A 13,031-nucleotide genomic window follows, 5' to 3' on the forward strand; every position below is an offset into this window, starting at 1 on the left:
TGAATCGGAAATACGTATTTTCCCGCAGAATTTCACTATTGTGTATACATGTTGGCGAGAAAATATTATTAATAATACACTGGATTGGAGGGGTGATTCCCGGGAATTTTATTTCCGTGCGTTTTCTTTTGCAAATTTAGAATTCTTATTGTTGTCTCCCTTTGTAAACAGACAGAAGCCAAGCTAGCAGAAAGCAAATCGATTTTTCCTCCACTGATGGGAAGAGTGGTATTTGTTCCGTGATGTAACATTAATATACAATGTTCTTTATAAATAATGTAACTAGGCTCTAGATCTTGTGAACGCTTATGGTTAAAACTCGCAGAGATATGACGTCCGAATTACCTCTACTTCTTACCCGCCCACACATTAGTCTATTTTAAAGAGTAAGTAAATAACATTCAGTATTATTATTATTATTTTATTTTTTAAACTTAAAAAGGCTTCTTTTGACCTTTCAACCTCATTGTTACATTGTAAATATGTTGTGTTTTAAAAATTATCTTGAGGAGGAAATAAAAAAAAAAGAAATAAAATCATTAAAGCAGAAATAAAAATGGTATTTGATGTAACGTTAACTGTGTTATATTCCGGACTTTCCAGCCTTAAAAAATATGCAGTGACTTGCAATTCAGTGAATTGCATAAGGATGATTGGAAATATATGTGCTTTTATTGAAATTAAACAATTATTCATAGATATCTATTTTGTATTCAGTATGGTTTAATTTGAATTTCCTTGCTTTGTAGGATTCATTTTGAAAAGGTTTTAAGAAGAAGATAATCTAATCTATGCGACTGTGTTCCAAGCACTGGTTTGCTAGTATGTCCTCTGAAACTGGAGGTTGATCGTTCAGACCATGGTTACGTGAGATAAACATTCACAGAGAGAATGCTGGTGACTGCCATTCTGTGCTCCTTCATCTTTGGTGTTGTGTTCACTCTCCTTGTCCAGTTCCTCTTCCTAAGAAACCAGCTGAATAATACGCCAGTTGAGCCAATCAAAAATCGTCCACAGTTTACTGACTTCAAGCTACCAAAGGTATCAAACTTTTTCTTATGGGAATTTTATTTTATTTTGTATGTTGTATTTTTTTCCTAGCAGTTATATTAAACTCCATCAATTGATTTCGTTATATAAAAATTTGTAAAATCACTACTTTTTTTATTAAGGAAAATATTTATGAGCACCCAAATTTATTCTAGTTTTAGAACAATAATTTTTTTCCTTTTTTTTTTTTTTCTTTAAGGAACTGTTTGAAGCCTTAAAAGAAGCTCTGAAGAAAGACCAGAAAGAGAGCTGTTTAGCCTTAAACTTGATCATTTGCTTCTTATTTAGAGAGCTGAAAGACAAACAATTTATCAGAAGGTAGTTTGTTACGTATCATATGCTTGCATTTTTGATTTAGTTTGTTTCATTGTATATAAACCTCTTACAAGATGCATGACCATATTTTACATATTGTTTCCTATTTATATTGTCAGATGGGTTATCAAGAAAATGAACTTAGAATTTGCAGAGCTAATGCAAAAAACAGCAGGAAGAATTCTAGAACAGATAACAGTAAGTTAGAATTTATTTTATGTGATTGTAAATGTACCAGATTGCTCCTGATGGAGGTACCAATGTGAACCGATCTTGTTTCTGCTTGCATCTGGATGGTGCGTGGATGTATAACCAAATGTTGCCATGTGTAAAATAAAACATGTTACCGGTAATATAGGCATGGCGAACATCCTTTAAAAATGTATAGTTTCTGTTACTCTAGGTTCAGGAGTTCAATCTAGGACCAGCATTCCCTGTCATAAAGTCTGTAGCTGTTAAAGGAACCAAAATAGAGAAAGATGCAATTGATGCAAGTATCACAACTATAGGCTAGTCTGTTCAAATTTATCAATGTTCTTTTCTTTTATATTCATTAACTTTATATTTATATGAATATGCATAAAAAGACTAGAAACTATATATACACATATATGTAGCACATGGCTCTGTCTCATTGAGGTATTACTAAACTTTTTTTACAAAAGAATTTTGTCCTATGAAATAGATTAGACATATTAAATGCATTAATACATATATACCTATAGTTAAAGTTAAACTTAAAAAAAACCGTATGTTTATTTGAATGGTTATAGGCTAATGAAATAATAATTTAAAGAATCAACATGTTCATAATTCCAGAAATTAGATGTAGAAGTTGACCTGGATTACCGGGGTGGTTTCCAGTTAGCCCTGGGTATTGACCTAGTTCTTGGAAAGCAGGTGTTTCTCTCGGTTACGGTCATGAACCTCCAGGGAAGGGCCCGGCTGCAGTTCTCCCACAAACCCTACACCCACTGGTCCTTTTCCTTCTACGAGGAACCTCAGATAGACTTTCTGGTGGAGTCTAAGTTTGGAGGGAGGGCCACGCCCCAGCTTACATCACTGATCATTAAGCAGGTGGGAAAGACAGCTAACGTACCTCTGTACGTCATATTTGAAGTGTTGATGAAATGTACTGGCATACAATACATATATTTTGATGCATTGAAGTATCTATTTAATAAACAATTGTTCGCTTCCTTGCAGAAGAAGAAGTCACATTTTTTTTGCCAAGTACAGATTATTTTTAAAAAATAAATTATTCTCTCCAAAACCTTACATTTGTTATAATTTGATGACAGGTATAAATGAACAAAAACAAGACACTTTTTAAATTTAAGATAAATGATATTTTCACAGAGCTAAGGTAGACATAACTTCAAGTCTTAATTATCTAGTGTGTTGTAGCACATTACTTTGTTTTTAGATTTAAGATCTGATTTATAACAATCATGCACATTTCTTTTCTGCAGATAAAGAGAACCATCAGGAAGAAGCACACACTGCCTAACTACAAGTTTAGGATGAAGCCTTTTTTTACTCCCCCTCCACCCAGAGTCCCCCAGAAAGACCTCTTTGTTAATGGCGCCAAGATAGGTCAAGGCAAGCTGACTGTCACAATTAAGGGCTGTTCACGCTTGATCGACGTTCCAGCAGATTCCCTTCTCTACTGCACATTATCTGTTGGTAAGAGATTGATTCACAATTGATACATGTACTGTGGTTTCATTAATATTCAAGGGTATCAATTTTCGTGGATAAAGTGAAAATCACAGTTTCAAGGATACGTAAATTCGAGGCCAATGACCCTATCAATACAAAATCTTAATAGAAATTGCACTTCAATGAACATTTAATTTCGTGGATCAACTTAACAATGAAATCCACGAAAAATTGGCATTCAACGAATATTGATGAAACCACAGTATATCATCTGAATGGTGTTAAGCATTAGATTAGGTAAATTGGTACTATGTAGAAGAGATGTTCAATGTTTTTGGAAGTAAAATACATGTACAGTGTATTGATAACACAAATACATCCTTTTTCCTGCTTTAAAAAAATAATTTTCAACATTTAAAAAATGTTTAACAGTGTTGGATACAAGTTTTTAAATTTATTCAAATGCTTGATGTTTATTTGTAGATAGCTGTCCTTGGCTGGAGTTACTTGAAAAGAAGAAAAGGATCTGGGTGATTCAGGACATAGAGATCATCAAAGGCTCTGCAGAGTCAATAGGACTCAGTTTTAAAGAGGTTAATAATTAGACTATATGAACATTTTCAATATTTGCAAGTTTAAAACGATGTAACACTTCAATGGGTGTAATTATTCAAAATGAAACGTTTTTTGGCTCATTTTAACTTGAATAACCTGAAACAGAAATTTTTGGAGTGAAGAGAGATGAGTATGTGGTAAATAAAACCATTCTAACAAGAGCTTGGATTTTGGGTAGTTGTGTCATACAGCAATGTGACGTAGGTCTGTCTATTTCATTGCTGGCCATTCAGCCACGTGTCTTTGAAATCAACAAGATTTTTCCGGCTTTGGAGCTAAGACTAGGCAATCGGTGTATATTTCACTTGAAACCAGTGTCATTTTTCACTTGTTTTGATGCAAGAAATAAATAGATACTTCCTACTGAAAGTCTAAGTCCTTGTTAAAATGGTTTTAAAAACTGATGTGCATATAATTTTTGTGTTCTGAAGGATTTCTTACTGGATAAATACGAGGATGTAGTTGTGGTGGACTTTATAACTGCAGATTCTCCAGCTGACAAATCAGATATCAGAAAAGTAAGTAATCAACTTAGGTTTCATTAAGTTGAATATCCACAGTTTGTGAATGCTGGGGAGGATTTTTGAATACTTCAATCTTTATTTTTTAGGGAGATATTCTGACTTACATTAACAATGTGAAAGTGACTACATCCAAACAGGCTGCCAAGTTATTTAAAGGTGCTGGAGAGAGGTATAGATATAGCCCATTCTGTAGAAAAGAATTCATTGATTCATATTAAAATGCTCTAGAAATCATGATATAAAAAGTATAGATTATATCGTCTTAGAGCCATTGACATTCTTCACTATGATAGTTAAAAGCATGTGTTTCTGTCTGATATTAAAATGTATTTCACAGATTTTTAGTTCGAATAGAGAGAGCACGGATGAAAAATCATGCACCTCATGACCTTCAAATAACAGAGGATAATGTCAGCATCAAAGTAAGTTTGCTTTTTAGAAAAAGTTAATAAGCATTCCATCTCATGATTTTAACAGATATGATTTTGATAATAATTTGCCCCTTTAATTTTAGGATTTTCCGCAGAGTGATGTAACAAAAACATCAGAATGCTCCGAGGATTTTGTCAATATCAGTATAAACACCCAACAAGTGGCTAAAACTTCCTACCCCCTCCCCTCCCCATCAAGCAGTCCACAGAAAAGAGTACTGGATCTAGTGAATACAGGCTTGGGCAAAGGGAAGACTCTTTTGAAGGGGAGGTTAAAAAGTAATACAATAAATGAGCCACCAGCAAACTTACAGGTAACGGAGACAAAAGGCAGCCCTCTGCCCATCAGGAGAAATCTTTCAGATAAAAATTTGTCTCAACTTGGAACTTCCCCATCTGGGTCATCTGGATCATTGCCCTTTGAAGATGCAGAATTTAAGGCCAGATGCCAGAGTGATGCATCCTCCATTAAGGTTGGTTTACCGGTAAAAAATATTATCCCAATATTAAGATCCAAATCCAAACTCAATTAAGATCACCAATGGTGCTCCTCTGAAATTTAATGATGGAAGCAAACATAAAGTGGATTATTTTACACAAGTTTTCTTTAAAATCTGGTTTATTACATACAATGTTTAGGATAAACATGATCGAAGCATTCTTTTTGTTGTAGTCTTTAGAGTCAGCTGAAGGACAGCCATTGGAAAATTCTGAAGATGAGGATGAAAACTTTGATATCATACAAACCATTGAAATTCCTTCATGTTCTGTAAGTTGTATTAGCTAAGGTAGTATTTACAACTCTATTTGTCAATGAAAGCTAAATAAAATGTACTAGTAATGGTGTAGTTTGGCTTCAGATCTAGAAGAGATATAATTATGTATGAACATGTATCCTTTTCACATACTGCTACATACAGATTACCCTCTTAGAAGAATTTGTTTTGTTTTTAATTTGGACTTAAAAAATCTTAGGATACAAGATTCTTCTGTCTATATATATCAGTTTAAACAAATATTATGAAGAAGAGGAGTTAAAAAGTATGTGTGCAAATTGTTTTTAACAAAACAACCAAAATTCAAATGTAATTTATCTTTGCAAATACATGTACATACATGTTGTACATTTCAAAATGTTGTCATAAATTTATCTTTATCAGGTAAAAATCTTTCATTTTGATTGTAAATACATATGCATTTATATCAATTGGTATTGCTTATGGTAATTGCAGAATCCCACCTGGAATGAAACATTCACCTTCAATGTGGAAGCTGATGAAAAGTTCTTGAATGTCTGTGTGTCTTGCAAAATACCAGAGAAGCTTGACAAGCAGAATAAAATTGTCAAGCCCTCAAAAGTCTTTCCTGTGGGACAAGTAAGTACATGTAGTGATAGATGGTTACTAACAGAAAATTTGTAGTTATAACAATTTGAATAGAAAATGTTTTTATCTGAAATAACTAGGTACATGTATATGATATTGTATGAAAAGAATGTGTTAATTACATTGATTACAGATTCCATACATAAGTCTCTATGTTGCACGGTGTAATATTTCTGTAGGGTCTGAGAAAAGTAATATAAATTCATATGTGTTTAATTTCTAGCATTAAACTGTACATTTATATGTACATATAATAGATACCGGTACATAATCTATATATAACCCCACTTCTCTCTTTAATGTTATGAAACAGATCATGTAATCTGGTATTCTGTGCAGGTGAGCCTGCCACTGTTGGACGTCTGTCTGGACTGCATGATGACCCTACAGGGAGACACACAGCAGACAGTGGCTCTGGAGCCCACAGAGGCCCGGGCCGGCGCCAGGTAAACCCAAGATAAAGTGTAAACCTAAGACAAAGTTTAAACCTAAGACAAAGTGTAAACCCAAGACATAGTGTAAACCCAAGACAAAGTGTAATCCTAAGACAAAGTGTAAACCCAAGATAAAGTGTAAACCCAAGATAAAGTGTAAACCTAAGACAAAGTGTAAACCCAAGACAAAGTGTAAACCCAAGACAAAGTGTAAATCCAAGGCAGAGTGTAAACTCTTGATTTTATCTACTATCAAAATAAAAAGTTGGAATCTTTGAAAATATATTTTATTGAAACAAAAACAAGTTTAAATCAGTTTTTATTACTTAGTTAAGTTCAAGCCAATGGAATTCATACAGTGAGGTTACCAAAAATACTATGGCAAAAAAAGAATTAAAAAATTCAGTTTATATTACTGGTTTAAAAGTAGTGACATACTGTGATCAGTTTATCTATTCCAGAAATTGAATACCGGTAGATTATGATATTCTAAATATATATGTCTGATAATTCAAAGTGATGTGCCATTATATTGATATACCAGTGTATTGGTTTTTTTGTTGTTGCTTAATATGTATCGCGATACGGGTTCCAAAATGCAGGTATTTTTCACATATTTTAAAAATTCTGAAAATATTAAAATCGTTTCATCGACTGAACTTAAAATTACAATAACCAGAAATTTTTGGTGATTCCCATCCCTAATAAATTATTTAGGAATCATGGAACATACATGTGAAGTTGTTAGTTTCTACTGATTATTTATTTTCAGTCGAGGTAAGTTTGCCTCCTACTCAGGGCACCCCGGCTTTGATCCAGCTCTGTGTTTTGGGGACATAACTCTGTCTCTCAGTCACCATCCCCATAATCTTGGGGATAGGGAGCGTAAGCAGATGACCAGGAAGCTCCCAGTGCCAGTACCGGTCACCATCAAAAAGGAGGAGAGGGCTCCTGCAACTATGGCAGAGGTGGCTCTTGAAGGAGCCACAAAGAAGTAAGGGGAAACCATTTTTCTTTTAGATACATGTACACTTCTATAGCAATGAAATTTAGAGAGGGGTTCAATATATTGCGGCCATAATATTTTTAACCCCCTCTCCAATTGGAATTAGAAAAAAATAGGAGGAGGGCTCAATATATCGCTGCCAAAATATTTTGAACTCCCTTTCCAAAGGGAATTGGAAATGGAAGGGGGGGGGGGGGTCCATAAATATCACAGCCATAATATTGAACCCCATTTCCAAAAGGAATTGGAAATAGAGGGGGGTTCAATATATATCAACCATAATATTTCGAACCCCCTCTCCAAAGGGAATTGGAAATAGGAAGGGGTTCAAATTATTGCGGCCATAATATTTTTAACTCCCTCTCCAATAGCAATTGAAAAGCAGAGGGGGGATCAATATATAGTGGCCATAATAAATTGAACCTGGGGCTCAATATTTTATTTGTGTCGGGGGGGGGGGGGGGGGGGGGGGTCAGTATATTGCAGTGATATTTTAAACTTTGGTTCAATACATCATGGGTTCAGAATATTATATAACACAGATAGCTACTTTTCTTTAATGTACTGTTAAGTTGACAAGATACTTCACTATTTTGATTCATGCCATTATTTTATTCAGCATTTTGAATGCATAAATGTATAAATATCAATACTTATTTGTTTATATTTATTTGTTTATATTTATTTGTTTATATTTATTTGCTCTCCCGCAGAATTGAAAAAGGAAAACATGATTTGATATTGACAAACTTCGAAACAGCAACCTATTGCAACTTCTGTGGAAAGAAGGTAATGTTACTGAATCTACACATACTTGTTTATGTGTACCAGTTATCAAGATAAGAATTTGTATTTTTATTTTACATTGAATTTAGTTACAAAGTTTATCATTTTCTTTAGATATGGTTAAAGCAAGCATACTTATGCTCCCTTTGTAAGATGAAATGTCACAAGAAATGTGCAGAAAAATACCAGACCGAGACACTGTGTACTGAGTAAGTTAACATAGTGTATACATCATTCTGATTCTCCTTTCTGGGTTTATTTATGTTGAAAAAAATAACATGAAGATGCATGGTTACATAATTATTGATAATATAAATTGTATGTATAGTCTATTCAGGTTGCTTATCTTATGTATGGCTTACTGTAATTTTAGTTTCAGAATTGAAGTCCAAGACTTTATATTCATTGTCAAAAATACTGTACATACATGCATTAATTATCATTAAACTGGCAGGTTACTACATGTATTAACAATTTGGAGCAAAATGTATGAATAGTATATACAAGCTTTGAACATGTAAATTTTGCAAAACATTACATAGCATTTAATAAATCAAACTCTGGAATATTTATCTGTTAGAAGCGGACCAATGAGAAAATCAGACCCAACAGTTCCATGGAAGCCTTTGTTGGTGAAAAAAGAAGTTGAGAAGAAAAAGATTGTGGATACCAGCACTAACATTCTGAAGAAATTTACTCAGAAAAAGACCAGTAAGATACATTGCTTTGGGTTTTTTTTCCATGCTGATTTGAAACATACACTAATAACAAACTTTCATTTAGATGACGTATATGTTATTTACCAGTGATAAACTGGTAACCGTTATAGCAAATAGGTTTTGCAACCAAGAATATATACTAGTTAATTTATAACAGATAGACAAGATATTAAAGGACTGGTTTAAGAAGACTACCAGTTAGTTCATAAAAGGAAAATGCAAAAAGGTTCACTTTCATTGTAACACCATTTTGTAGACATTTAAAATTCAAAATGCATTGTGAAAAATACAAGGAAAAAACAAAGCCGGTGACAGTACATGTATAAAGTAGATTATAACAAGGAGACTTGTTGGTTTTATTTTTGCCCCTTTGGCCCTCCTTGTCATTGGGTGAATTTAAGACTGGGCAAATTCCACTGCCTTGAATGATCTCTCTTTCAACACAACTGTGCCTGGGCAAATTTACATGTAGGACAGGGCTAAACTCTTTCCAAGTGTAGAAGGGTGAAAATTACACAGGGCAAAAATAACCCTATATAAAGTATATTATATTGTAAGTTTCTAATCAGAATTTACTTTAATTGCTTTTCTCAGGAAGAAGAAATGATTCATGGCTTTATGTCCCACATCCAAAAGTAATTCAAATTTGTGTTCACTATTTCAGCAACACCTACCCCTCAGCCCCCCATTCACAAGCCCACCACTCCAACCCATGTGCTCCCCTACACCCTCTCCCCCAGCATTAGCCCCGCCAGCCTCAGGAGGCGTAATTCTGCTCCCAATACTGAGAGTGCGACAGATCTAGGCAAGGGTTCACGGTTTGCTGCCACCACAGTGACACATACACACTCCACTAGTTCCCTGCAGCACTTTGTCTCCAGTCTGTCTCAGCCATGTGTGGATGATGTAAGCACCACTCAATATGTTTTATACTTACGTAATAATATATTCTTTACTTTGTTCACACAAAGCAATGACCTGCTTTGATTTGGATTGTAAATACACAATGTATGGGTATTGACATAAAGGTAATCATTATTGCTCTAGACATTTTGTAATAATATGTTATTGAAGTTGTTGAAAAGAATGTGCATGAACATTATTAAATACTGTAGATTCCTAATTATACACGAGGAAATAATATCCACATAAGATTGCAATATGCAAATTTTAAAGACTTGCTTTTATATTTTGGACTGATGTACAGTAAATAAAACTATGATAAAAGTTTGTCGTTCCTGATTTTATATTCTCGCCATTTGATTCAAAACGGTTGAATCGCAGAATTAAGTACTCACATAAAATAGAAATCTACTGTAGATACCTCAAAAGGAAGAGATTATGTAATATGAAAATATTATTCTGTGGATGAAAATTGGAGAGAGAGAGAGAGAGAGAGAGAGAGAGAGAGAGAGAGAGCCTGTTCTTTGATTAAAGTATGTATATACATGTGAATGTAAGAATTGTTATGAAGTATGATATCATTTCCATTTACCTTGCACAGTCCAGAAGTTTGGCAAACTCAGACTACACTTCTGATGAGTCTGACTTTGAAATGGAAGAGATGATCAGTGCAGGGATGAAGAAGAAACGGAAGGGGCAGAACCTAGATGAAATGGTTGTTATGGCTGCCAAAGAAATGGGGAAGGAGTTGTATGCCGACCTATCTCTGGCAGAGAGGAAAGCCAAGCTTGATGCTATGGTAAGGTCAGATTTGAGAGATTCTTATTATATTGATTTCCCAGTTCTTTAGTATATACATGTACTATAGTATACTCAGCACATAGTAACTATTTTGCAATGATCCTGAAGAGACAGCATTAACACAGGTATTGTTTTAGTGTTTCACAGAAGATTTCTTTTCTTGGAATTAGAGGGGAAATGTACATGTACTAATACATGAATGATTTATATATTCTATGACAGTTTTGTTGTTATTATTACAGGTATCCAAACTTCAAAAGGAAATTGATGAAGAATCTGAGAATAAAAGGGATCTTGTTAAAGCAGAGGAGGAAACCATTGATCTAGCTCATAAAGCCTTGCTGCGTAATCAGATCGAAAAGTCTGAGGAGAAAGTGGAAGCTTTAATGATGATGATGTTACATCACTGTGCAGGACTTCAGTATTGTCTAGATCAAGAACAGGAAGAGAAACAGAGAAGAGCAAGTTCAGATATGTCGTCTGCAAGCATTGATAAAAACACCAAACAGCCACTGAAGGAGACTAAGAGTAGTGATTCAAATTTGGGGAAAAGTCTAAACAAAGCTGAGGTCCAAATTGTCTGTCCTGCTATCTCTGTTGAAGTTGCTAGTTCCCCTGAGGAGAATGTGGAGGATTTTACATTGTTTCCAGAGAAGGAAGATGATTCAATGCACATGGAAGATCCCTCCAACATGTCTCAAGATTCAGAAGATTCTGATCAGATGCAGGAGGAGGATGAAATGTTTAAGTCAGCAATCGATGAAAAAGAAGAGGATAAAGGTAGCTTACTGTCTTTCAAACAGCCTGGGACAGATGTTGATGAGGAAGACATTTTGGCTGATGTCCTCAACACTGTCACTGAAATCATTGAAAAGTCAGAGGGGGAAACAGACTCCAGTGACATTGAGGACACCATAACCCATTCCATTCAGTAAAGTTATACATTTCTCAAAAAAAAAAAATACCATTGGTTCTTTTCCTTAAAACACATTCAGTACATTTGTCCATTTGCAGTTTTTTTTTTTAGATGTTTGCTTATGCATTGGGAAATGTCACGTACATGTCTAATGTTTTTGATTTGACAGCCACTTAAGGAATTAATGGTGTAGTTGGATATGTTTGCGATAAAATTTAGTCTCCCGTACAAGTGGATTGAATGTGGGAGATTAAAGATTTTTAAGCCATTAAGTGATACATATTGTTTGCCTGTAATGAGTTTATTTAAAGCTTATTGTGATATCAAACTTGTGATAGAAAATAAGGCCATACAATGCATGTTATCAGAGAAAAATCATATTCTCTTTAATATCCCTGATGTCATGGTAACATTAGTAAAGTTCTCTACTTAGTCATTTTTTTGTCATTTCATCTGTTAAGTGTTATTAATTAATTTTAAAAATAAAAGAGACAATACTGGAATATTAAGCTATAATAGACTGTGTTAAGTTTTTAAAGCAAATAATTAAGAGAATCTTATTACATGTATATGCTTTTTAAAATATGATATGTGTAAAAACTTAAAATCTTGTACAAATGTTATATCTGAGTCATTTCAGTTGCATTTTTTACTTATGTTTATACGTTCAAAATTAATTACGGTAAATATTTTAAGTGTATCAGGAGAATATACGGGTCAGCTGATTTGCTAGTGATTGAGAAGTTTCTCTAAAGTGCTACCTGTATGAAATGCAATTTTAAAAAGTGCTTGTTAGGATCTGAATTATTTTTTCATTGATACAATACATACATGTACTGTCTGTATAACAATGCTACCAATTTGATATATGTTTCACTCTGAACATTGAGCCTTTTAATTATTGAATGTGTTCTCTTTTCTCCTTCAAGTTCAGTTTTACATCTGTGTTCAAACTTTTATTTATGAAAACTAAGTATATATGAATTTGTTCGCATTGTGCCTAACCTATAGAATACTCATAGAACGTGAATATCTGGGTAAGTGTATGTTAAAAAACGTAGGTTTAATATTACTATATGTATTTCCCCAAGAACTCTTTGTTGAAAAGAGTACAATTTATCTACTTGATAATAAATTGTTTTGTTTTATGATGACTGGGCCTTTTTGACATGGATTTTATAGCTGGAATGAAAAGCAAGTTCATGCTATTGCCTCTAAACCAATACAGAAAAACAAATCCCTATTAAATATGAATTACAAGGTTTAGTTGTAATGAAATAATTGAAATATTGATTTTTTTCTGTTTCATGTTGTTGGTTATTTATTTTATTATTAGTTTTTTTTTTTTGATAATGAAAATGTTACCTGACCACCTGGATTGATAAGTATTATGCAATAATTTTGCTTTTCTTTGTTTTAAAATAATATACCCAGTTTCTATGTTTTTATGGATCGATATTTTTTTGTTAAATTTCACATTCCTG

At 33.7% G+C, this 13,031-nt stretch overlaps 1 protein-coding gene across 2 annotated transcripts; it reads left to right on the top strand.

Moving 5' to 3' along the window:
• Positions 1-86: 86 nt before the first annotated feature.
• LOC128192938 (PDZ domain-containing protein 8-like) lies at positions 87-12,963 on the top strand. Of its 2 annotated transcripts, none has more exons than XM_052866038.1 (22): positions 87-386; positions 750-1,041; positions 1,250-1,368; positions 1,485-1,563; positions 1,769-1,855; positions 2,185-2,442; positions 2,838-3,051; positions 3,511-3,620; positions 4,074-4,160; positions 4,253-4,335; positions 4,504-4,588; positions 4,681-5,070; positions 5,271-5,366; positions 5,830-5,973; positions 6,322-6,428; positions 7,189-7,410; positions 8,136-8,211; positions 8,323-8,417; positions 8,789-8,919; positions 9,522-9,562; positions 10,432-10,629; positions 10,874-12,963. In XM_052866038.1, the coding sequence occupies exons 2-22, from the start codon at positions 892-894 to the stop codon at positions 11,564-11,566; spliced, it is 3,465 nt and encodes a 1,154-aa protein (XP_052721998.1). In that variant the 5' UTR covers positions 87-386; positions 750-891; the 3' UTR covers positions 11,567-12,963. The 2 variants fall into 2 exon arrangements, with proteins under 2 accessions (XP_052721998.1, XP_052721997.1); XM_052866037.1 differs by lacking the exon at positions 9,522-9,562 and adding an exon at positions 9,592-9,833 and having other exon boundaries at positions 89-386.
• Positions 12,964-13,031: the final 68 nt, after the last annotated feature.

The sequence above is a fragment of the Crassostrea angulata genome, chromosome 7 (genome assembly GCF_025612915.1).
Source record: "Crassostrea angulata isolate pt1a10 chromosome 7, ASM2561291v2, whole genome shotgun sequence".
NCBI lineage: Eukaryota > Metazoa > Mollusca > Bivalvia > Ostreida > Ostreidae > Magallana > Magallana angulata.

What these genes read in the sequence shown, in the direction of transcription:
- LOC128192938 (XM_052866037.1), top strand. Translation starts at nt 892, where the DNA reads ATGCTGGTGACTGCCATTCTGTGCTCCTTCATCTTTGGTGTTGTGTTC. An exon ending in GAATTCTAGAACAGATAACA is followed by an intron (nt 1,564 to 1,768) that starts GTAAGTTAGAAT and finishes CTGTTACTCTAG; the next exon opens with GTTCAGGAGTTCAATCTAGG. An exon ending in GTGATGCATCCTCCATTAAG is followed by an intron (nt 5,071 to 5,270) that starts GTTGGTTTACCG and finishes TTTTTGTTGTAG; the next exon opens with TCTTTAGAGTCAGCTGAAGG.